Consider the following 25035-nt stretch of genomic DNA (forward strand, 5'->3'; position numbering starts at 1 on the left):
TGATGGGTAAAAGCAAAGAGCTGTCTCAAGACCTTCGCAATCTAATTGTTGCAAAACATAATGATGGCATTGGTTATAGGCGCCATTCTAAGCTTCTGAATGGTCCAGTGAGCACTTTTGGGGCCATAATACGGAAGTGGAAAGACAATAATTTCACCATAAATTTGCCTCGACCAGTGCTCCTCGCACGATTTCTGATAGAGGAGTGAAAAGAATAATCTGAAGAGTTGTCCAAGAGCCAAGGATCACTTGTGGAGTGCTTCAAAAAGACCTGCAGATAGCAGGTACTGTTGTCTCAAAGAAAACAGTAAGTAATGCACTCCACCGCCATGGCCTGTATGCACGCTCACCACGCAAGACTCCATTACTGAAAAAAAAAGCATGTTGAAGCTCATTTAAAGTTTGCTGCACAACATTTGGAAAAGCCAGTGAAATACTGGGAGAATATAGTGTGGTCACATGAGAGCAAAATTGAACTGTTTGGATGCCATAATACACACCATATTTGGAGGAGAAATGGCAGTGCACATTACCCTAAAAACACCATACAACTTGGTGTTGGCTCTTGGACAACTCTTCTGATTATTCTTTTCACTCCTCTATCAGAAATCTTGCGAGGAGCACTGATCGAGGCCTATTTATGGTGAAATTATTGTCTTTCCACTCCGTATTATGGCCCCAAAAGTGCTCACTGGACCATTCAGAAGCTTAGAATGGCGCCTATAACCAATGCCATCATTATGTTTTGCAACAATTAGATTGCGAAGGTCTTGAGACAGCTCTTCGCTTTTACCCATCATGAGATGTGTCTTGTGTGACACCTTGGCAATGAGACCTTTTTGTAGGCCATCATTTGGGACTGAACCAGCTGTTATTAATTTCCACTGACAGGGGGCTGGATTGCTTTTTAATTACTGTAAGTTTTCAGCAGTTGTCTTGGCTTTCCATGCCTTTTTGCGCCTCCCTTTCTTCATGTGTTCAATACTTTTTCCCTGTGTCATTTCACATTATTACACATAACTTAATTTCTGAACTTATTTTTGTTTGATTCTTTGTATATATGGCTTACTTGGGTTGTTACCAACATCTGGTGACAATTTCATGTCAATAGCACCTTTGGAAATATATTTACTGAGAAAAATGATGACGTGTTCAATACTTATTTCCCCCGCTGTATATATACATATATACATATATATATATATATATATATATATATATATATATATATATATATATATATATATATATATATATATATATATAATCTATATATATATCACTTATACTCCATTTATGTGTTATTAATGTAATTACTAAGCATTGATGCATTAATAGCATTTACTTTTTTTTTTTATGAAATATAAGTGTGAAGTAATTTCTAATTATATAAACCAGCATGAATCCAACTTAATCACTTTAAAGACTTAGAAAATAGAATAAAAAATATAACAATGGGGGGCAAAGATGAAAGAAATTAAAGTTTGCTGCCTTGGAGTGTGTTGTTCATTTATCATTCTGATATTGAATGGAATTTTGACATGGCTATGCTTAAAGGGTTAGTTCACCCAAAAAATGAGAATTCTGTCATTAATTACTCACCCTCGTGTCATTTCCAAACCCGTAAGACTTTCGTTCATCTTCGGAACACAAATTAAGATATTTTTGATGAAATCTGAGCTCTTTCTGTCCCTCCATAGACTGCAACGTTATTACCACTTTTAAGGCTCAGAAAGGTGGTAAAGACATCATGAAAAAAGTCCATGCGACTACAGTAATTAAAATGTAAATTTATGAAGTAACGAGAATACTTTTTGTGCAAAAAAAAAAAAACAGAAATAATGACTTCATTCAACAATTTTCTCAAACAATGTTGGAGACTGACACGGAAGAAGCTGTATCGGTAAACATTTGCCGCAAAGAAACCCTTGGATGGAAACCTGGCTATATTGAGCTGTATTGCCAGTAACAGCTAATGTCATTGTAAAAATATTGTTGTTCCTTTAACGTAATAATAGTTTTTTTTTCTTGATAAAATGCCCTAGTCCTCTTTTACATGAGTGTTTTAACCTTGCTTTGAGATGTGCAGTTCTGCTTCACCATTAAGAGCCACTTTTAGCATCTCATGTACGGCACTTGTGCTCCAAGGACAGTTGGCTGACTTCCTGTCAGCTAAAATAGAAAGCACACATCTACACCTTACAAGAAGACAGCCTTGATGTGTGCTTTTCATATCTGATATATGTGTGTGTGTGTGTGTGTGTGTGTGTGTGTGTGTGTGTGTGTGTGTGTGTGTGTGTGTGTGTGGCCTTGTGCAGGATTTCGGCGAGTACCAGGAGAGCTATTATTCCGTCCAGACCACAGAAGGGGAGCAGATCTCACAACTCATCGCTGGATACATTGACATCATCCTTAAGAAAGCAAGTCACTGGCTCTGCAACACATGAGAATTAAAGGGACAGTTCACACAAAAATGTTGTGATTTTTTGGATGAACGATTCTAAATCGTCCCGAAGATATTCCATAATTTTTCCATTAATTCACTCAGATGTTTTCCTTGATGTTCTTATTTTACAGAAACAGAGTAAAGATCGGTTTGGTTTGGACGGTGATGAGGAATCCACCATGCTGGAAGAATCCGTATCCCCCAAAAAGTCAGTGGAGATGTCTTGTTCTTGTCCCATGATGCTCTGTTTTCATTTGTTCTCATTCAGAATTCATTCAAGTCACGCTTGTGATTGCGTTGTGAATGCACATCTATAAATGTTGTTTTGAATCAGTGCGTTTCATTTGTATTCGAGTGATAGTGCGTAACTGAGGTTTCTAATGATGTTGGAGGAGATGCTCGGGTTGCACGCTGCCGTTTTTAATCACAAGATGGAGACGTATTTTTCTCTTCACTGAGAACACGAGAGAGAGATTATTATTTCCACAAAAAGTGCTGCATCATCAGCAAGGCGTCATTTAAGATATCAGGTTCCTGGAAGAGAGAAATAGTGAATGTGCGAATATTTCCCTTTCTACATTTCACTATTTCTCAGCCGCTCACGAAATTTATCTTGGTTTATGTATTTAAGAAAACGGCTGCCTTATAGTTTGAGTTTAAGTTGCTTTTTTTATAGTACATTTCTAACAATCTACCAAACAAGTAATATGTTTAAGTGTTAATAAATTACATTATACCACATCAAGCTACAGTAATTAAATTTGGGATATAATTATGGCTTCAGAAAAGTACGGTAACAGGGTTGACCATTTTACAGTTTAATTGACTCTTTGAAATGTACTCTTTTAGTCAGTCAAGATCATTTAAATGCTGATATTTCTACAAATATCCAGTTGTGAGTGATCACTTGTTTACCATAGAAAATCATTGCAACAGGGTTGATTGGTTAATTTGATTTCACAAGCCTTGTGCTCAAAGTCGAAGTCAAACACCAAAGTTAGAAAGAGCAATTAATTCTGATATTTCTTGATATCCACATTTCAGTTTTCTGAAGCTTACTAAAGAAATCATGATAACAGGGTTGATCGTTTTATTTTTACTTCCAAGCCTTTTGCTCAAGGTCATGATACTATAAAGAGAATATTTCTACAGATTATTTCTATATCCTGTTTTCAATAATCAGTTGCTTACTATACACAATCTTGGTAACAGGGTTGACAGTTTGCCGTGTAATTTAACATTACAAGCCTTGCACTCAAGGTCGTGAAACTACAACACGCTTCTTTAAAGAATAATTGCATTTCAAAAGATATTCTCTTGTCGAGTTAGTAGATTATTTCTACACGAAATCAATAAGATTGATATTTTACGATTGTCTCATACTGACAAATGTAACACAGGAATGAAGGCATATTTCCTCTGTTTTTCACGAAATGAAGACCAAAAATCTGTATTTTAATACACTATAATCAATAGCAGTAATACATTTAAGGTAAAAAGTAAACCAAAAAATGCTATGATGACCAATGAATATTCACTTTTTCTTGGTGATTTCTCAAATGTAATTAAGAAGAAAATGAATTAATTGTAATAAATAAATCCATTGTAATTAAATCAGTTTAACTGTAAAGGTCCTTGCATCTGAAATTTTCGTATGCGTTTTTTCGTCATTCGGTGGCTCTGTATTGTCGAAACACTACGGATGCGAAATACGGCGAAAATCAAATCCGATCCGGATTTTTTTTTTTATGACGGACGAAAGTTTCTGAGGCAGTGTGTAAAAATGATTTACACAACGTGACGTCGTATTTATTTTTTAACCTGTGAAAATTTGGGACGAGAATTTCGGACTCAGTGTGCAAGGACCTTTATAGTTAGTTAAATCTGAAAAGTAAAAAAAAAATTAGAGAACTTTTTCATCAAATCTGAGCTACTGGTTTGACCAGGCTAGCAGAAAAAAAAATCGTATTCAAAGTTACTTCGCCTAGCACTTCTTCCCAGCAGCTCTTTTATCCAGCCTGGGCTCTGGTTCTATCAGAATCGGATATACAGATGGGTCACGTCCTCTTGAGCACTGCCTGGAAAGTGGTTGTTATGGGCGACGGCATCCCACTTCTCTCTGTGGGAGGAGGGGAGACGTCGGGCATCGGTGCCTGCGTCTGTCCTCGTGCCAATTTACTCATGTTACTTTTAGCACTATAATCCAAAAATTGAGGCCTCTCACAATAAGCTCTAATTAAGCAACAGGGCCTGAAGCGTCTGTATTCCTGGTGCGAATAGGGAAGAGCCACTCAGCTGATTTTAAAGGCTGTCAGTAATTACCGTAGCAACAACAGCCATCATTCACAGATATGAATGAAAGCAGCTTGACAGCGTCTAATAATGAGACGTTTCTTGTTTCGTAGGTCCACTATCCTCCAGCAGCAGTTTAATCGGGTCGGTCGAGTCGAGCACGGGTCGGTGGCACTGCCTGGCATCATGCGGTCGGGGTCAGTAGGAGGCCCCGACACGTTCAACATGGGCACAATGCCCTCGGCTCAACAGCAGATCACCATGGGACAGATGCACAGAGGACACATGCCCCCTCTGGTGAGAACACACAACTGCGCTGATGTTTATATCTCGATTGCGTTTGTGAGACCGCTGGACCTGATTTAAACCAGGTTGGATTTCTATGGTTTTGTCAACTCTAAACCTACTCTGAAACTCAGAGCTTGTTCAACTAGCTTAATGGAGCAGGCCACAGGGCTCCATCTGTTACTTAAATCTTCTTTGTGATTTATTTGTGGGTAATTAGACTGTCACATTTGATAACTGGGATAATTGGGAGCTCGAAGGTTTATGATGGTTATAGTGACCAGGTGAATTATCAAAATTGATTGTTAAAAGACATTTATCCAATCTTCTGCAGTTTTTTGTTGTGTATATTGTGATTTTTTTCACGTTTAAGTTTTAGTAATTTTAATTTGGATAAGTTTTTATGTAGTTATACAGTTATAGTCATTTATTTTGAGTAACAAACATTTTTTTATGGTTTTAGTTTCATTTAACTATAATAATCCTGTTCCTCCGTGGTGTTTGTTAAACCTATGCAGTGTGATCAGGGCTTGACATTAACATTTTTGCTCACCAGTTACTGTGGCTAGTGGTTTTCCAAAGTTACTAGCCACTCATTTTCACTGGCCACAGTTTTGACATTGATACCATGGCAAAAAAACTGCAATATAGATATTTTTAATGTGATCTCATAATTTTGCAGGAGGTTTATTAGGCTGCTGTCACTTTAAGACCTGACGCACAGATCCAATATACTGTTACACATGCGTTTTCTTTCTCAACTGTTTGTTACTTAAAACATAACTGATTGTGTTTATGTGAATACTTGCCGTCATTCTGACATTATATTGTGCATATTTGACTGTTTAAGCGCAATAAGCAAAGAAAAATAATTCAATTTGGTACTGAGAGGCAGCTTTATATGCGCGCGCTTTGGGTGTAAATACAAAATCTGCGCGAATCAGTAAAATGATGCGCAATAAGCGCAATCCCACGCTGAAATTCAAACCCTGTAAAACCAACAATATTCATCTGAAGCATCTGAAGAGTGAGTGGTGGGAGGCAGGTTTGTGTGTCACTCACTGTCGGAGAGATCATGAGAGAGAGAGAAAGCGCAGCTGGTATCGTGCATCTATTCTGCAGAAAATGAGTATTGGAAGCATTTCAGATATCGATATGTATCGGAAAAACGATATTTTTGACAACACTACATTGCACTTTGTTTATTATTTTAGAAGACTACAATTGAAAAAATTATATATATTATACAAAATTTAACGGGTTGGTGGGTGTTAATGTCAAGCCCTGAGTGTGACTTATTGGTTAATGATTGGTAACCGTGAGGTTGTGGGTTCAAATCCCGCCAGGGTTGCTTCTGGGTAACAGAAACATACTCTACACAAATACGCAAAGCAGGCACAAATCACTTACCAATACATTGCAAACACAGTCCCTAAGTACATACTGAATGGAAACAACCCTCCAAACCCAAGGAGGCTTGAAATTTATTAATGTTTACTCAAAATGTATGAATGATTATGATTTCAAACTGGATGTGTTAAGGTGGCCTCACGTTTACGTTTGTCTGATGAATTTTCACAGTCAAAATCTAGTAATTTCAATAGGAATCCATAGGTGAAAGATTTCCCCCCGCAGATTTCGCAACAATTTAAAGTTGGTCAAACTGGAAAGCTGATTGGTTGGCAAGTGACTTCTGTGTGAGCTGTGCTTCATACATCACTACTGTATTGACAATGGACTTTTTCGTTAAAAAAAAATTTGTTAAGATTTCACTAATGTGAAATAGCAGTGAAATAACAGTAGATGTGATTTTGCGGGACAAATGCAGTACAGGTGGTCACCCTACTCTCTTTAAACTGTTGCTCATTAGCTTCCCGTGTGGTGGCTGGCGCACTTCATAACACAACAATGCACTAAAATGATGCATATCTGGTTCTTCTATAGAGTGTCTTTAAGGTTTTTTTCTACATATCGTCTTCTAAATGACTACTTCCTGTTCCTTCAGAATCTGGCCCAGCAAGCATTGATGGGAACCATCAACACCAGTATGCAGGCTGTCCAGCAGGCGCAAGCTGACCTGGGAGAGGTTGATAATCTTCCACCACTGGGACACGACATGGTGAGAAATTTTTATACAGAGACAAAAAAAAAACTGTTTTTTTAAAAGGTAAAGTATATTTGTGGCACTGGTGCAAAAATAATGTTTGTTTGTACTGCTGTAAACCACATATTGTCTGATTTTATGCGGGTAATGGTGTAAGATCCTCGTACAGTATGTCCCTGTGTGTGATTTGTTATGCAGTGGAAGGTTGCTAGTTCAAATCCCATGAGGGACATTGAGCCAGAATATGCGCCACAAACTAGAGTAAAAGCTTCATAATGTGTTTTTTTTTTTTTTTCATATTAAGGCTTTTGTTATTGTGACATTACAGTGATGTATTGTGGCATTGCCTTACAATTATTGTTCATTTATTGAATTTAATTGCAGAGATGGTCATTGATCATTTACCTGTGCTTACATAACCTTGAATTTTCGTAGTGGGTAAAAATCCCTAAAAATGAATACACTAGTATTAACTTTCCTCTCTTTTCTCCCAAAAAGGCGTCCAGAATGTGGGTTCAGAACAAGGTGGATGAATCCAAACATGAGATTCACTCCCAAGTGGATGCCATCACGGCTGGTACCGCATCAGTGGTCAACCTCACTGCCGGTATGTGATCAAATAAGGAATTGCCCATAAACCATCACACCAAAAATGCCTTACTTAGCCTCTTTTCAAATGCTTAAATTCATTGAAAGTCTTTGGGGTGTTCTGAAGTAGACTTTACAAGATAACCAAAAATTGTTGCAACTCTTGATTGAAATAAATGTTGTGATGTTTTTCCATCAAGAGGTGCATACATTTTTTGATTAAGATCTTATATTGACAATGCAAGAGTCCTGCACTCTGTAAAGTCTCCTCCAGCACACCCCAAAGACTTTCACTGAATTTAAGGTCTGGACTCAGAGGTGCCAATTCATGTGTGAAAATGATTCTTCATGCTCCTCCCAACCATTCTTTCAAAGTGTAATCCTGATGAATCTTGACATCGTCATCCTGGAATATGACCATTATGTGTCTTCCTACATGGTTATTTAAGCCAGGGCTTCCCAAACTTTTTTGTTCTAGGACCCACCTAGACAAGTATAATCATTCTCAAGACCCACTTGCACTGGTGCTACCAACTTTCTCAGTTGGTCGCACCAACATGATTTGGTCACACTTTTTTTTTTTTTTTGCTACATGCCATGGGATTAATCAATGCATGCGGATGGTCTTAATCTGCATACTATGGAAGCTTGTTTCCGCCACAAAAAAAAAAAAAAAAAAAAAAAAAAAAAAAAGATAATTGCGACTTTTTATCTCACAATTGCAAGTTTACATCTTTATATCTCGCAATTCTGAGAAATAAAGTCATAATTGCGAGATATAAAGTCAGAATTGCGTGCAATAAAGTCAGAATTCTGAGATATAAAGTCAGAATTCTGACTTTTTTTCTTGCAATTGCGACTTTATATCACGCAATTCTATCTCAGAATTCTGACTTTATATCACGCAATTCTATCTCAGAATTCTGACTTTATATCACGCAATTCTGACTTTATAACACATAATTGCGAGTTTATATCTCGCAATTCTGACATATTTTCTCAGAATTGTGAGATATAAAGTCCAATTCTAAGGGAAAAAAAAGATGGACTTTTTTTTTTTTACCTTAGAATAGTTTATAGCTCACAATTCTGACTTTATAACACGCAATTGCGACTTTATATCATGCAATTCTGACTTTATATCTCCCAATTGCGTGATATAAAGTCGCAATTGCGAGAAAAAAAGTCAGAATTCTGACTTTATATCTCAGAATTCTGACTTTATTTCACGCAATTCTGACTTTATATCTCGCAATTCTGAGAAATAAAGTCAGAATTGCGAGATGTAAACTCGCAATTGTGAGATAAAAAGTCGCAATTATCTTTTTCTTTGTTTTATTTTGTGGCGGAAACAAGCTTCCATAGCATATAGTTTTGCACTGATGTAAAAGACAGTGACAAGACCTCATGTTAGCAAAATATTTTAAACTTTTTAAAAAACTTTTAAAAACATGTATGTTCTTTAATGTTTGATTATAATTTTACCGTCTTCACATAAGGATGGGAAATGATAAGATTTGATCAATAATAATAATGCCACTGACGATTCTGATTATCAATCCGATTCTTTAACGATTCTCTTATCGATTCTTAGCACTGTGTGGAAAAATGTAGTTATGCCTTTAAAAAAAACAAGGGGTTTTATTTATTTTAAAGCTTGAGTAAGCAAACTGTACTTTTTATGTAATTTATGTAAAAAATAGAACTTTATTGTAAAGTGTTACTGATTCAAACGTCTCCTGAGTTCACTGTTGGAAAGATCAGTTGTCCATTCATTAAAATGAATCGTTCAAAGGAGTCATTAGTTCGCGAATTGGACGTGTCGTGCGCGTTGTGTGATTATCCCAGCAGTTAGGACATGGACATCCAAGATTTGTCAACACAGAAAACATTTCATCACTGGACAGTTTTTTTCGTTTAATTAAAGTGTTGTTTTATGTCAGCTGAATGTCTGGGACGCTTTTCAGAGAAGATAAAGCAACGACTTATTTAGCACAATTCACACCCAGTGGTAATTAAGGAAGAAAAAAAATATCCGAATGCTCCACATGAAACTTCTTCCGACCTTTTACCACCGTGTCGATTTATTTTGATTAATATGTGCGAGGGAGAGAGAGCAAGACAGCGCCTAGTTTGGAGACGGTGAAGTCTTGTTTACACTTTCGCCTGGCTCCGAAGAGAGAAAGAGAAAGAGCGCGCGCGCGCGACCGAACCTCTCTCTCTCTGCGCGTTCTTTCAGTTAAACATGCACTGTGACTCTGTCACAAGCGCAGCAGTTCATCTGCATTACTCAGCGATCAAATAACACTTTGGCGGGCGCTAAAACTCACTTAAGAGTCGTTTGGTCATTAATCGGACTGGTTTTGTTTCACTCATCATAACATAAATTTAGCTGCAGCTAAGTTCCTTTCTGCGACCCACCTTTGCTCACTGTGTGACCCACAAGTGGGTCGCGACCCACAGTTTGAAAACCACTGATTTAAGCAATGAAAAGCTACACACTCCATCAATTAGGGTTAGAAGAACTGTTGCCAAACATATAACATGCTAGAAACACAATAATCCCTGCAATAATGATCCAATCATAGACTCTTAAGCATCTGTCTGTTTAAATCCAATTTGGCCAGGCAGTGTAGTTGCATAGGTACTTAGTAGAGTGTCTAAACTGGACCATCGAAATAAATTAGAGTGTATTTAGAAAGTATAACATGCTATGAAATTAGCCTTAGTAAGACAAACGATGTGGTGAAAATCAAATTAATGTTGGAAATGATCATGACTTTTACCCAAAAATTACATTCTGTAATTTTCCTGTGATGTGTATATGCACTGTTAAACATAATTGAAGACACATCCTTTAGTCCAACACCACAAGTGTATGAAAACGATGATGATTCAGAAGAAATTTACGCATGCAATCTTGCAATTGCTAGTTTTATTACTTCATACCAGTGAAAATAAGTTTCATCTCACTGTTAAATAATAAGTCACTCACCAATTCCACTAATAAATTTTTCCATTAATGAATGTGAAGTTTGTTGTCCCGAAGCTGAACTGCTTGGCTGGATTTGTGTATTCCTTCCCGCGTTCTGGAGAGATTCCATGCGGACCAGACCAGGTTTTTGCTGGATTTAATCTCCTCGTGCCATCTGTTTGATAGTGCGGAGATTTGCCTGCTAGCCAGGAACCCAGCTCAAACTTTACTGGGGTTTTTTTTTTTTTTTTTCAGCCTGTGCTTTACATCTGTTCTCATGCCCTGAAGAGCTTGTTAGGATATAATGTGATGTGTGGATGTCCGCACTATAGATGGAATGCATATGGGTAATATGGATATCATTTTGAATGAGCTCACAAATAATGATTACGTTATTGCACGTGTTGCACATTTGAGTGGAGCGTGTTAAAGACATGAAAGTAAAACTGGCCATGTATGTTCCTGGTTTTATAGTGAACAATTCATCAGTTTATTTTAAAGTTTACATCAAAGTATTAAAATCAAAGTATTTTAAGAACAGTTTACATCAAAGTATTAAAATCAGTAATATATATATATATATATATATATATATATATATATATATATATATATATATATATATATATATATATATATATATATATATATATATAAAATATGAATTATTACATGCTTACAACTATAATAGTCTGAACAAAGTTTAATATTTATTATGTAAAAATTGATTATTATGCAAATTAAGTCATTTCCATCACACCAAACCGTTTTACCATTAATAAAGTTTATTTTTAATTAATTAGGTTGCCAAAGAATGTGACACGTGTCAGCGAAGAGCTGAAGGTGAAATATGAGTCATGTGATGTTTAAAAAACAACTGATGTTTAAGAAAAATCATTTTTTTCTGTGCATCATTTCCAAGCTGTAATTGTGTCAAGTTCAGTGTTATTTTAGTATTATTTATATACTATTATAGTTTTAATTAATAGTTTTAGCTCAGTTTTCATTTTCATTTTAGTTTGTTTTATTCATTTTGTCATGCGTTTTTGTAATTTTTATTAGTTTTTGTTATTTAACTTCAATATATTAAAATTTGTATTTCAGTATTAGTTTTAGTCATTTTAGTACTTACTTATTTCAGTTAGTTGGTTAGTTGCCAAGATATTATTTTCTCATTTGTTTGTTTAAATTTTTCGTCTAATATTAATATTCTATTTTAGCTTTATTTTAATCATCGACCCCAGTTTTAGTTAACAATAACAGCTCCTGTCAAATTATGCCGAAAGCGAGAAAATAGGATTTAATTACGTATTTAGGATACATAAAAGAGAAAAATTCCCCCAAAAAATGTCATTTATAATAAATGACAGAATTAGCATTTTTAGGTGAACTATCCCTTTAAATCGCTCACTCTTTCACACTTTTAATCAGCCATTGTTCCGATTCGCTCCAGGTGACCCTTCGGACACGGATTATACCGCCGTGGGCTGCGCCATCACCACCATCTCCTCAAACCTGACGGAGATGTCCAAGGGAGTGAAGCTCCTGGCGGCTCTGATGGAAGACGAAGTGGGCAGCGGGCAGAACCTAATGGGGGCCGCCCGGACCCTCACAGGGGCCGTGTCCGACCTGCTCAGAGCCGTGGAGCCGGCTTCTGGAGAGGTGACGAATGCAAACACGCAAACCCCTCGGCCCCTTCACATCTAATACGCTAGTAACGCACTGCTGTTTACAGGCGGATTTGATAATGAACTCGTTAAGCTCTGTTTTTTCCTTCCTGGTTTACAGAGCACAGTCACAATCTGTTTATTTGTTTGGCTTGTGCTAGACAGGGTAATTGTAGTGGGGTGCAGATCTGATAGGCAGGATGTGATTAGCCGCGCATTGTGTTCTGAGACGTCGCGGTTGGCCGTACGTGGGTCATTTCTTAAGTGTCGATATCACCCCACAGCCCAGACAGACTGTTCTGACGGCGGCGGGCAGCATCGGACAGGCCAGCGGAGATCTTCTGAAGCAAATGGGAGAAGGAGAAACCGACGAGAGATTCCAGGTGTGTCTTTCTTTCTGGAGCAGAGCGTAATAGTGAATACTCACTCCGGTTCTGGTATTTTTTCCCATTCATAGCATTGCAAACTCTGATTCAAAGCAAAAATGTATCTAGAAATTAGGAAAAAAGTCAATCAAGTGATTTGGAACGACAGAACTATTTCTTCACAAAAAGGGAAGTTTTGAGGAATGTTCACACTGCTCTTTTCCATACTGTGAAAGTGGTGTTGAACAGTTGTCAAAATGGCATTATAAAGTTGTTAATATGTCCAAATGCACTATAATTCAAGTATTTTGAAGTCATTCAACATATCAATAGCTTTAAGTGAGGAACAGACTGAAATTTAAGTCATTATTCACTTAAAATCTTGCTTCATAGCTGTGGTCACTTTCAATGTACTGTATGGATAATTGTGCTACAAGTTTTTCCTTGTATAAATATGTGTTGCATACTAAGTCAGGGCAAAGGTGAGAAAATGATGAGAGAATTTTCATTTTTACGTTCCTCAAAAAAACTACTCGATACTAAATTTCTCCTCCGATACTGATCTTTGATTTTCTTAAGGAAAAAAAAAATCTCTCCCAAATATTAAAACTATACAGGGAACCCTCTCATTTGGAACATTACTATAATATTAGAGGTTAAAATTAAACAGAGCCCAATTCTATTCAACTGCTATTTATTTTCATATGTAATAATTACACTCCATTAAATACTGAAATATTTGTATGCAACTCAGTTGCACAAAAGGTAGTTTTCATAAACAAATTTATTGAAACATACATAAATAATTCACAGTAAATAAGCTCCTCTCTAGTGTTTTATAACTAACTAACGAATTGTGAACACTGGAAAACTTTCCTGAGATAAATGCAACATTAAGCTGTTTAATCGACGTCTTTCTGCGGTTGACACTGATTATGTGATTACATGAGACATGATTCATTTCGATAAGTTGTATTGTATTTTTCAGCATACCTTTTGATGTTCATGCACGTTTTCTTGTGTGTTATTGTCGCGCTAACTTGCCCTAAATTTAACACAAGAGAGATTTTCTTCACATACAGTATGAGTTGCAATCTGAACATGTTTTTCCACCCCCTTTTGATTTAATTTATAAAATATACAGGTATATACAAATGTATAAGATGTTGTTGACAGGTGTAGGAAAAACAACTTTATCCCTTAATCTCAAAGTTTATGGTAGGTCTGTCTTGATGGTTTATATGTTATTGTTAAAAAATGTCTTTATGAATGAGATGGGAATGGGATTTTCTACCTCTTGAACTCAACTGTTGCGCTCTGCCTGAATTTTCTGATTGGTTAATGCCAAATCCCTCAGCCAATCACATGCTCCATGTCTCATTATTTCTTGGCAAGGCAGTTTTTGCTTGTGGTAAACACTTTAGTGCCCATTTTCAACACGTTAAATTTGATTTAGTGTGGTTTATGTGATGTTGTCACAGTCAGTTAGCCTCAGAGAGCGTTTTATTGCCCTCTATTTTATTCTGTTACACTCTATCCTTGCGTTTATTTCATTCATTAGTCTGGGCCAGGTTGTTTCACAGTGTGTTGCTTGAATGACGAATATGTTTCAGGACATCATGATGAACCTGGCTAAAGCCGTTGCTAATGCCGCCGCCATGCTGGTGCTGAAAGCTAAGAACGTGGCACAGGTGGCGGAGGACACGGTGCTCCAGAACCGAGTCATTACCGCCGCCACGCAGTGCGCGCTCTCCACCTCACAGCTGGTGGCCTGCACTAAGGTACGTTTCATATTCGTTACACATAATCAAAGTTAACTAGAAGACATCTGTCTAGATATATATATATACAGATCAAGGTAAATATTTACTAAATTAAATGGTTAACAGAAAGCAGAGTGGCTGATGCATATGTAAGGAAATATAATGTCACATGTTTTAATGAAAGTAATTATCTCTACTTTGCTTAAAGTAATAAAATGACAATTTATTTTAAAGGGTTCATGACTTGGATTTTATTTTTATTTTTTTCTCATTTTAATATGTTTTTATTTTTTGGTTATTTGTCATTTTGACCTGAAATTTTCTTTTTATTTTAAAAAATTTAGTGTTCATCGGAACTTGGAGTACACAAAAATATTCAGTGGATTCGGTGGTTTGTCAAAAAAAAAAAAAAAAAAAATCTGGCACAATCCAGAACAAACACACACACAAAGGAAGGCATTAGACTATATAACATCCCCAATGCATAATTAATTAAAATAAGTATCATACCTTATTGGTTTAGTATTCTTTTTTATTCTAAATCGGGAATCATTAAATCTTTGGGATGCCAGCAGCATAACCTAAAAAAAGCTATAGGTAATTTGCTCCATAACTTTAAAAAGAGTAAAAACAACACAGCCAAATTTGATTTGGACAGGATTTAAAAAGTAAGAAGTACATTTGTGAAGCATGAATTTCAGTGAGTTTTTTTTTTTAAAGATAACCATACTTAAGAAACCAAATGTTGATGGTTGATCATCTAGAGTAAGGAACTTTATACCATCAAAAATCTGGCTTGCGACAACAATATTAACTGATTTATCAGCGATACATAAGTTGACCACTACCATACCATGATAATAAAGATTTCTGGTGGGTGTGTCTGGAAAAAAACCTCAGATGACGCCAAAATCGTCATTTTGCGTCATCGGAGGCTTTTTTGGCCAGAGGCTTGAGACTACAGCCAGTGGTAGGAGCTAGTTCACGTTTTCAACCCGCCCATAGGGGGTGTGATCTCACGATAAAATGGCGTCTTTTCAGTTTCGAGTCAACTAGTAGCCTAGTTGTATCATTTCTTCCGATACTGCCCTCTGTAACTGGTAGGCGTGGCTTTGGGAGTGGCCTCGTAGGGCAGCGAAGCAAGTACATTCTGGGAGTTGTTGTCTTTCATCCACATGAGCCAAAAATACATTTCCTGGCTTTTCTCAGTCTAGAAGGCACCAACTTCTAAAATAATTTCACATTTCTACTACATAAATGACCCAATTTAAATACACATTCATCTTTCCAGCGGTGAGATATCCCTTTAAGAAAAGCACACTTTCTGTATGGTATTCTGAATCTGAACGCAGTCTCTATTTTGGGTGCACGTGTGATTGTTGTAGGTGGTGAGCCCCACCATCTCCTCGCCGGTGTGTCAGGAGCAGCTGGTGGAGGCGGGCCGTCTGGTGGAGCGGTCCGTGGAGGGGTGTGTGAAGGCGTGCCACGGCGCCTCAGAGGAGGGCGAGCTGCTCCGACAGGTGAACATGGCGGCCGGGGCGGTCAGCCAGGCCCTCAGTGATCTGCTGCAGCACGTGCGCCACTACGCCAGCTGCGGAGAGCCAATCGGACGCTACGACCAGGCCACTGACACCATCATGACTGTAACGGAGAGTATTTTCACCTCAATGGGGGACGCAGGTGAGACAGTCCTATAGAATTATAACATTATGTATATAAAAAAATGACATTATGTATATAATTAAAAACAAGTCTAAGATATGACCTTAAATGTATTAATAGGCATAATATGTAAGTGATAATCCATGCTTAGCTGTGCATTAAACGGATTTAATGCATGAAGTGGAGGTAAAGAACCGGGTAAAATCATTTAATGCATAGCTAGCCGTGGATTATACCGCTTATACCATGGTCATTTGCCAGCATTGACAACTTAAAGCTGTTATTGATGTTTCCAGCACAATATTTTGACGGTTATTTTCATCAGTTAGATCTAGCATTCTGCCTGCTTTTAATCAGACGAAGAGATAAAGTAGTGCGTAAGATTCAAATAAGACATTTATTTGATTGAGAGAGAGATTTGTACCTGTGTCTGTTCAGCGTTTATCTCTATAAGCCATGAGTTTAATTACTTAAACAGTGCGATGTAACTCCCTCCTTGCAAGAAAATATAATGTGTGTGTGTGTACGGGTGTGCTCTGAAATGAAAACGGCACGTTAAAATAGAGCGGTGATTAAACTGACTTGAAACTACCTGTTCATTAAATGGTTTTATTGCCCACCTTCCAGCCAATCAGAATCGAGCATTCAGACAGACCATGGTATAATGTCATGTAATAGTGTCTTTGCCCTCTTTCTCCACCAAAAACATATAAGGATGAACTCTAATAGTATATAAGTAATAGCACACTTCTCCTCAACAAGCTGCACAATGTAAGGTATCATGCACGGTGCAGAATGAGTTTTGTGCCCGTGTTTATTACTTGCGGTTAAAGGATTGTTTGAATTCCCCAACCACAAATATGAGCATTAGAAATGCTGATTTTTGCCTTAGAAAGTACCTCTAAATGCGATAGATGGGCCTGTGCCACAGGATGTAGAACAGTTCCAGGATATAGAGAATTTATTTAATAAATGGAAATCAAAGTCAAATAAGCATACAGTAATACACAAGAGAGCTTTAATATCTTTTAGGCTCATCGTCCAAACAAAGCATATTTGTGCTGTGACACAATAGGATTAGCTTTTCCATATTCAGAATTGCACAGTTTTGATGGTGTTCCTGGCCTCATTTTGGAGCTGTCTTTGTGCGCTAACCGGCTGGCAGCCCTACTTCTAGTGACCCACAAGCAACTTTAATTCTCTTTTATAATGCACTGACAAATACTTAGCTTGCTAGCTTTGCTCAGCTTTTGTATCTTGTCTCCAGTGCTGTTGTTTTTCTGGAAAAATTTGACCCCCAGTTTATTTTGTCTCAGTGAGGTCCCTAAAAGTTGTTTTGTCTGCGGTCTGTGTTGTGTTTTCAAGCCGTTTTCAAAACTGAAGATGTTTGTTATGCTATGGCTGTAAGTCTAAAGAATCCTCAAAAGATTCTAGGCCCGCGAGGTTGTTGAAAACATGTCATATAAAACCGCTACACAGCATCAAATCTGGTCTCAATCACACACACACACACTGTCTTTGAACTTTTTAAAGAAAAACACATGCCGAAAGGTGCCAGTGGGGTTGTCTGCAAATGTTCAAGTAAAACATGGAACGTGATAAACGACCTGGACCCACAAATCATCGTCATCATCATCATCAAAGATTTCTCTAACTTTAAAGTCAACAGGAACTCAAAATTAAATTTCTTAATACAGGTTACGTACGGTTCGTACTGTGCATGATTCATCAGTGCATGTTATTCAGAATAAAAAAAATGTTACTTTTTGCATTCTTTCATGTAATAATTTGCTCAGCGTCTGTAACAATGTCTGACATCACTCAAGCCACACGACCTTAACATTAGTTAATATTTAATACTAGTGAATATTACTTAATGATGGATTTTTTTTTGTTTAACTGATATTCAGAACCAAATTAAATTGTTTTATGTTTTTGAAACAATAACTAAATGACCAGTAGACTACAATAAAAACAAAATACTATTTTAATCATTAATTATTACTGATGTGGTTGTCTTTTTAAAGTTGTTTTGCAGTTAAAATGGTCACAAATTTATTTTCATCCTTTAAAAAAAAAAAAAAAATCCAGCTTTCATTCTCAAATTAGAAATGTTTAACTTAACCATATAAAATAAAATAGTAATTATTAAAACATAATAACTATGTTGCTTTTCCTATGAATACCATTTGTTGAGTGCTTTTTTGAGACCAACCAAATTGTGCCAATTATCATTAGACGCAATATTAAAAAACTAATAACCGTTTAAGATCAAATGTGTGAATATCAGCAGACAACAGCCAAACAGCTATTTAAGTCTTGTTTTAGGCTAGTGTTGTTGATGCACTAATTTAATGCAAATAACTGTAATAACGATGTTTATAAAAGATACATTACCATTTAAATACATCAAGATATTCTCAAAAGAGAACTTGACCTCCAGTCTGCACATCCAAGTCTACGAACATCCTTAAGCATGGCGGTACTTCAAAAGTCGCCCACATTCAGCTGCAAACTTGCATTCAGGTCTGTTATGAAAAGCCCACTTTTCATTTCCTGGTGAATCGAATCCAATCCTACTTTTTTTTTCTTTTTCTCATTTAACTAAAGTAAAAGGGGTGAATTCTGTTGATTTAACAAGCTTACTATTTTCTCTCTGAATCCATCCTACGTTTGGAGAGGTGAAACACCCCTTGCGCACACCTCTCTCCCTTGATAATCTTGTCAGCGCTTGTATTTCTGGATCTGTGTAGGTGTTCGGGAAATACAGAGTCCATTTATGGAAAACGAGTAGGCACACTTTTTGAAAGGGCCCTTGATCAATGATGTACTTCGGGTCACACGGGTGCACAACCATTTGAGCGCTTCAGTTCCTGAAGTGATATGCAGAGAGAATGCAGAAAGATTGATTTTCAAAGAGAACAGCTTCAGCTGTGCCAGATTCACACACATCAAAGAAACGTGGAATGGCTGTCAGGGTTTTTTTTCCAGAGTGAAGTCAAGGACGGAGAACATACTATAGAAGGAGCCAAGAATATGCCGGTAGATTTTTCTGAAGAAATATAAGAATCTGCCCACACAACATGCTTATATTGTGGTGTTTAAATAACACTTATTTTCATATTTACAGGTGAAATGGTACGACAGGCGCGGGTTTTGGCCCAGGCCACCTCAGACTTGGTGAATGCTATGCGTTCTGACGCTGAGGCTGAAATCGATGTGGATAATTCCAAGAAACTTCTCGCGGCTGCCAAGCTGTTGGCCGATGCCACTGCCAGAATGGTGGAAGCTGCGAAGGTATGAAAACTATAGCAAGATACACCCTCGACATTTACAGTATAAAAAATACAATGATGTTTAGACATGTACCATGGTTTGTTACCGGGTTTTTGTTTTTATAGGTAAAATGAAATTTCCACCAAATGATAATTTTGTATTTTGTAAATGTGTGTTGGTTTTGCTTTTTTGTGTGTTGTGTTCTGTTTTTTTTGTTGTTGTTTTTTTTTTGGGGGGGGGGGGGTTGATTTGTTTTGGTTTTTGTTTGTTTTTATTGTTTTGTTTTGGGCATTTTGTGTTTTGTCTTGTTTTGTGATTTTGGTTTTGTTTTGCATTTTGTGTTTTTGTTTTGCATTTGGTTTTGTTTTTGGTTATGTTTGGTTTGGTTTGTTTGTTTTGTGTTTGGATTTCCTGTTTGGTTTGGTTGTTTTGGGATTTTGTATTTTGTTTGGTTTTGTTTTACAGTTAGTTTGGCTTGGTTTGGTTTGGGTTTTTTTTTGGGGGGGGGGGGTTGTTTGGTTTGTGTTGCTTTTGTTTTGTTTTGTTTTGTTTTGTTTTGTTTTGTTTTGTTTTGGTTTGGTTTGGTTAGATTTGATCCAGTAATATGAACACTTTCTCTTCTATTCTATTCTATTATAAAAAAAATAAATTAAAAAAAACATGTTTTAACATGTACTGCGTTGAATTAAACTGAGAAGGGTCATAGCACTTTTGCATATCATTGTCCTTGCTTCTATTGTTCTCATTTTAGATAAAAGCGTCTGCTTAATGAATAAATGTAATGTAATGTAAATAGATTTTTTTTTTTTTTTTTTTTTTGCCATGGTTATAACCTGTTTTTTGAACATGTGTTGTGCAAAAGCGTGTTGTTTCAGCCATGGTTTTGTATGTGTGGCGTACTAAGAACATGGGGATTTTTTTTGAACATCTATCATGGCTACACCATGCTTATACCTATACCATGGCAATACCATGTTATTTTTACCATGTTATTTTTTGGACTACCTTGGCATATCACTGTAATACCATGATACGTGTTAATTCAGTACTATATCAAATTTTAACCTGATCTTTAAGGAAGAAAAAGAATGCTCTGGCTAGATGTAGGTAGTTTTATCCCCATTTACATTTTTTTTTTAATCCATTACCCAGAATCAGCAGCCACACTGTAAAATGTGCTTCCTCTCCTCATCAGTGTTTCATCTCTGATACCTGAAAGAGCCCCGAGCCATGATTTAGATTTGACTCATGATGAGATGGACCACTGAAATGATTGTCGATCTTCATCAGCAACGTAGAGATGTATAAATAGCCAGGATGTGATTAATATGCAGACACATGAAATGCTGGTTTATGGCTTGTTAGGCACATTTGATCCATGATACATTAATCACAACATCAATGCCATTATCAAATGTAAAGAAGACTGTGGCTTCCACACATTGGCCCTTACCAATCATGGCCTCCTAATAATCCCCTTACATTGAATTGGCTCTATCACTCTCTCTCCTCTCTCCACCTATAGCTGGTGTGTGGTGAGCGCACTGGCGCCGTTGTTCTGTGGCTGCCGTCGCATCATCCAAGTGGATGCTGCACACTGGTGGTGGTTGAGGAGAGACCCCTGATATGATTGTAAAGCGCTTTGGGTGAACAGTAGTACATATGAAAGCGCTATATAAATGCCTCATTCATTCATTCATTCAGAAGAGGAATGCGCCACAGACGGTTTCCTTGGTAACAGGGATGGAGCAGACGGCCCCCAATTCCTCTTTGCATTGAATGTTTAGTAATGCACTGTAAGTGTGCGGATGGCGTAGCCGAGAGTTCTGCTGTCGCTGACAAATTTCCCTTCACAGGGCTGACCGAGTCTGGGATTTATCTGTGACAACTTTGTCCTCTGAGAATTGCCTTTCACTTTCTGTTTAACCATTAAGCAAGAAGATAAAATGAAACGATGCGAAACACCAAGGCTTCAAAATGGCATATTAGCTACTAGTTTTGAAAGGAGGTAATATGCAGTATATGTATGTGACTGCGGTATATACTGTATGACTAAATTATCAAAAATAATAATATAATGCTAAAACATCTTGATTATTAGTTGATTGGACAGTCAGGGATAATATATGTTTACACAAAATTGGATTAATTAACAGCTGGGAAGGGATTTGATTAATTAACTGGATAACACTTGCTGAATAAGCATGCAATTTAGGTCATGCAGCAACAATATGGCATATTACTTTATAAAAAATGTATTCCACATCACAGTAAAAAAATGATTGTGACATTCTGTCATAACTTATATTATATTTCACATTTGAGACTATTTTTCATAGTTGCGGCATTATCATCTCAAATGTCACTTTATTTCACATAATTGTGATTTTACATCTCGCAATAGTAACTATTACTCGTAATAAAGAGTTTATATCTCATATTTTTAATTTTTTTCTCATAATTATGATAATTCATAACTGCGACTTATCTGACAAAAAATATTTGTTTTTAAGTTTTTAAACCTTATTTTAATTTAAACCAATTTTAAAGGTCGAGATTGGCTTTCATAAATACCTCATATGTTACATTAAAATATTAGTCAGTATACAGCATATAATGAAAAGTTTGCAGTGAGGAAAATGACCCAACACAAGCTAATGTTGCATGTTAACTGTATATATACAGTAATGTAGCCTGCTTTAAAACCAATTGACAGAAGTGGGTAAAGTACATGAAAGTAATGCAGTAATTGTACCTGAATTGTATCTGTGCAGGGGGCAGCCGCATACCCAGAAAATGAAGACCAGCAGCAGAGGCTGCGAGAGGCTGCTGAAGGGTTACGGGTCGCCACCAACGCAGCCGCTCAGAACGCTATCAAAAAGAAACTCATTCACCGACTGGAGGTGAGGACATGCATTATCATCCCACCTCCCGTTTAGCGGTCCTCTCTGCGTTTGCTCCTGCCTTCTAACACGCGATTTGATCTTAGTCAATTATAGTGGAAGACACTAATGAAATGTAAAAATGGACCATTCTCCAAAATGAAAATATGTAATAATTTGCTTATCCTCGTGTAGATTTTCAGTTGGTATCATTTGGGCTACTTATTTATATATTTATTATTTATTTCTGGGCCATCTGACCAATCACAACATACTGGCCATCTGACCAATCAGAGCAGAGTAGGCTCTCGCAAGACTGAATCATTTTTCTAAACGTTTCAGACACTGTGAGAAAAGAGGTGATGCTGAAATGTATATTATGAGACAATTAAATTGTTTGTTTTGTTTTGTTTTTTACCTTGGATGCATGTAAACCTGTTGTAGGAGACCTTTGAAACTAATTTAGGAAACTTTAAAATTGCATAATAGGGGCACATTAAATAGTTTTTCTTTCATCCATCATGGATCTCAGTATGGTTACACAATGTTCTTTTGCTCTTGCGTCAGTTTAGACCAAGACTCACATTAGCATGGAAGCAGTAGCTTTTTATCAGCTTGTATGTGTTGTAAGACGTGTCTAAAAGCAGTCTAGTTTCCATAGCGGGTATTTTTCCAGTTTCCAACCGTTTCGGCCAGTGGAATTCAGCGTTCTGGTTCTGTTTGGTCTCTTCACATCAACAAAGATGGCTTTGTTCTTGAGGATCTTGCTTGCATCTATCATCCGTCCTTACACATGGAATATTATTTCTTTATACATACTTGAATTCTTGAAAAGAGTAGCATGTTGGCAATCTTTGTACAATGGACATATATTGCGAGTGCGACTATGTACGTTTCAGTCCCAGAAACATCCCGATATGCTCCACAATCTTTGCTGGACTTGTAATGAAATACGATCACTCACTACAGTCATATCTTTGTACGACTAATGCAACATCTAACCCTGTGCAGTGTAATACCAGATAATAGGGCTGCATGAATCGTGAAATGGCTTAGTGCGATTTGTCAAGTCGTAAAGGCTGCCATTTAACTAAATAAATATATACCTAGTTCTGGCATTAAACTCTAGATGGCGCTGGCTGATAAGTCCCTAACTCATTTGGTGGCGATCGTCATCTACATTGCGCAGCTGATCGGTTGCTGTTGCATCAGCGGCCAATGAGCTGCGGCTCAACATTCACATACTGGTAGTGTTGCTGTTAGCAGTCTACAACGCGCTTTCAGAAACCCTCCTCCTTCCCCAGCTCCACCTGTATAGATTTGCTGCGAAGGTTCAATCATGAATGTACATGTACAGCAACAGCAGCATGTCTTACATGCTCACAGCAATGTCTGTGAATGTATTGGCAGTAGCAAGTCTCTATACTTGCTCTTGCGCCTAGACCAAATACACTAAACTCGCGTTTCCACCGCAGGAACTTTCCCGAGGAACTAGGAACTTTGGGGTGATACTCAGTATGTTTACACCACAGGAACCAGGGTCTAAATGAAGTTCCGGGTAAATATATCCCCCTCCTCGCGAGGTAGTACTTTTTCAAAGTTCAGGAACTTTCAGGGGTGGGATTTGGGCGCTGAACATGCTGATTGGTTGAGTTCATGACGCATTTTGATTGGTTGACTCCACGCAGCATTTTATTCAACCACCATCTGTTGCGGTGCGTGCAGTAACAGTCGTCTGTTATTCGAATCAACAATGGAGTTTAAAAAATACGACCGATGGACCGACGACGAGGTTCAGGCTTTATTAAAGCTACACTGTGTAATTTTTTAAGTTGATTCTTAGCAAAAAACACTTTGTTCTTTCAGAATGATATGTGCTCATTAATGTGTAATTACTTCTACCAACTAATCAAGTATTCTCTTAAGCGTAGAATCTGCCATTTAGAATACATACGAGCGAGTCGCTCGAATGGCGGCAGCCATGTTGCGCCTCCATCTTGAAAATACATTAGCCAAAGAGGGACATACCTGGAAATTCAAGCTTCGCCTTTCGTGTTTTTACACTCAGTGGCACCGTGACGAATGCGAGGGGGAGGTTACTCACGACTGCCGGCAGATTTGAAATAATACGGCCACCGTAGGAGTTAAAACGCCTTCGGAATGGGAGGGGCTAGAAAGTAATATTCAGTTGGTAGTCATAAACAATTTCACCGCTAGATGGGAGAAAATCCTACACAGTGTAGCTTTAAGCTTAAATTCAGAGCATGAAATCCAGTGGGAATTATAAAGTCCCGCGCAGTCCTACGTCACCGGACTATTTGCCCAATCTTCACGGTACTTTAGACCACGGTGTAAACAGGTCTAGGGGGAAAAAAAAAGCTCCTGGGACAAATTGTTCCGGGTAATTTTGGTGGAAACGCGGCTTAACATTGCCATGCCAGTCTCTATTAGCATACCAATCTCTACTTTTTTTTCTCGTGTAGCCCTTCCTGATGTAATAGTCCACCCCTGTGTCCACATTCGCTATTTCCTGTGTTAGTAATTATCGATGCTATAATTCATCATGTTATTTGTCTGGAACAGAATGCAGCGAAGCAAGCCGCGGCGGCAGCGACGCAGACCATTGCCGCCGCCCAGAATGCAGCTGCATCCAATAAGAACACCATGTCACATCAGCAACTCGTGTTCAGCTGCAAGGTATTGTGGGTACAACTATTTACAAGAGAATGCA

General features: G+C 37.4%; 1 protein-coding gene across 1 annotated transcript in view; it reads left to right on the plus strand.

Annotated features, from left to right (window-relative positions):
• The window catches only part of tln2b (talin 2b), a 155797-nt gene that overhangs the window by 84095 nt on the left and 46667 nt on the right, over positions 1-25035 (plus strand). The window contains exons 11-22 of the mRNA XM_081356466.1: positions 2319-2420; positions 2578-2654; positions 4852-5035; positions 7029-7142; positions 7626-7734; positions 12143-12351; positions 12641-12739; positions 14335-14502; positions 15870-16164; positions 19277-19443; positions 22197-22325; positions 24888-25001. Coding sequence (XP_081212592.1) covers positions 2319-2420; positions 2578-2654; positions 4852-5035; positions 7029-7142; positions 7626-7734; positions 12143-12351; positions 12641-12739; positions 14335-14502; positions 15870-16164; positions 19277-19443; positions 22197-22325; positions 24888-25001 — 1767 coding nt within the window. The remainder of the gene's footprint in view (positions 1-2318; positions 2421-2577; positions 2655-4851; positions 5036-7028; positions 7143-7625; positions 7735-12142; positions 12352-12640; positions 12740-14334; positions 14503-15869; positions 16165-19276; positions 19444-22196; positions 22326-24887; positions 25002-25035) is intronic.

Source organism: Scardinius erythrophthalmus (assembly GCF_964197995.2).
Source record: "Scardinius erythrophthalmus genome assembly, chromosome: 24".
NCBI lineage: Eukaryota > Metazoa > Chordata > Actinopteri > Cypriniformes > Leuciscidae > Scardinius > Scardinius erythrophthalmus.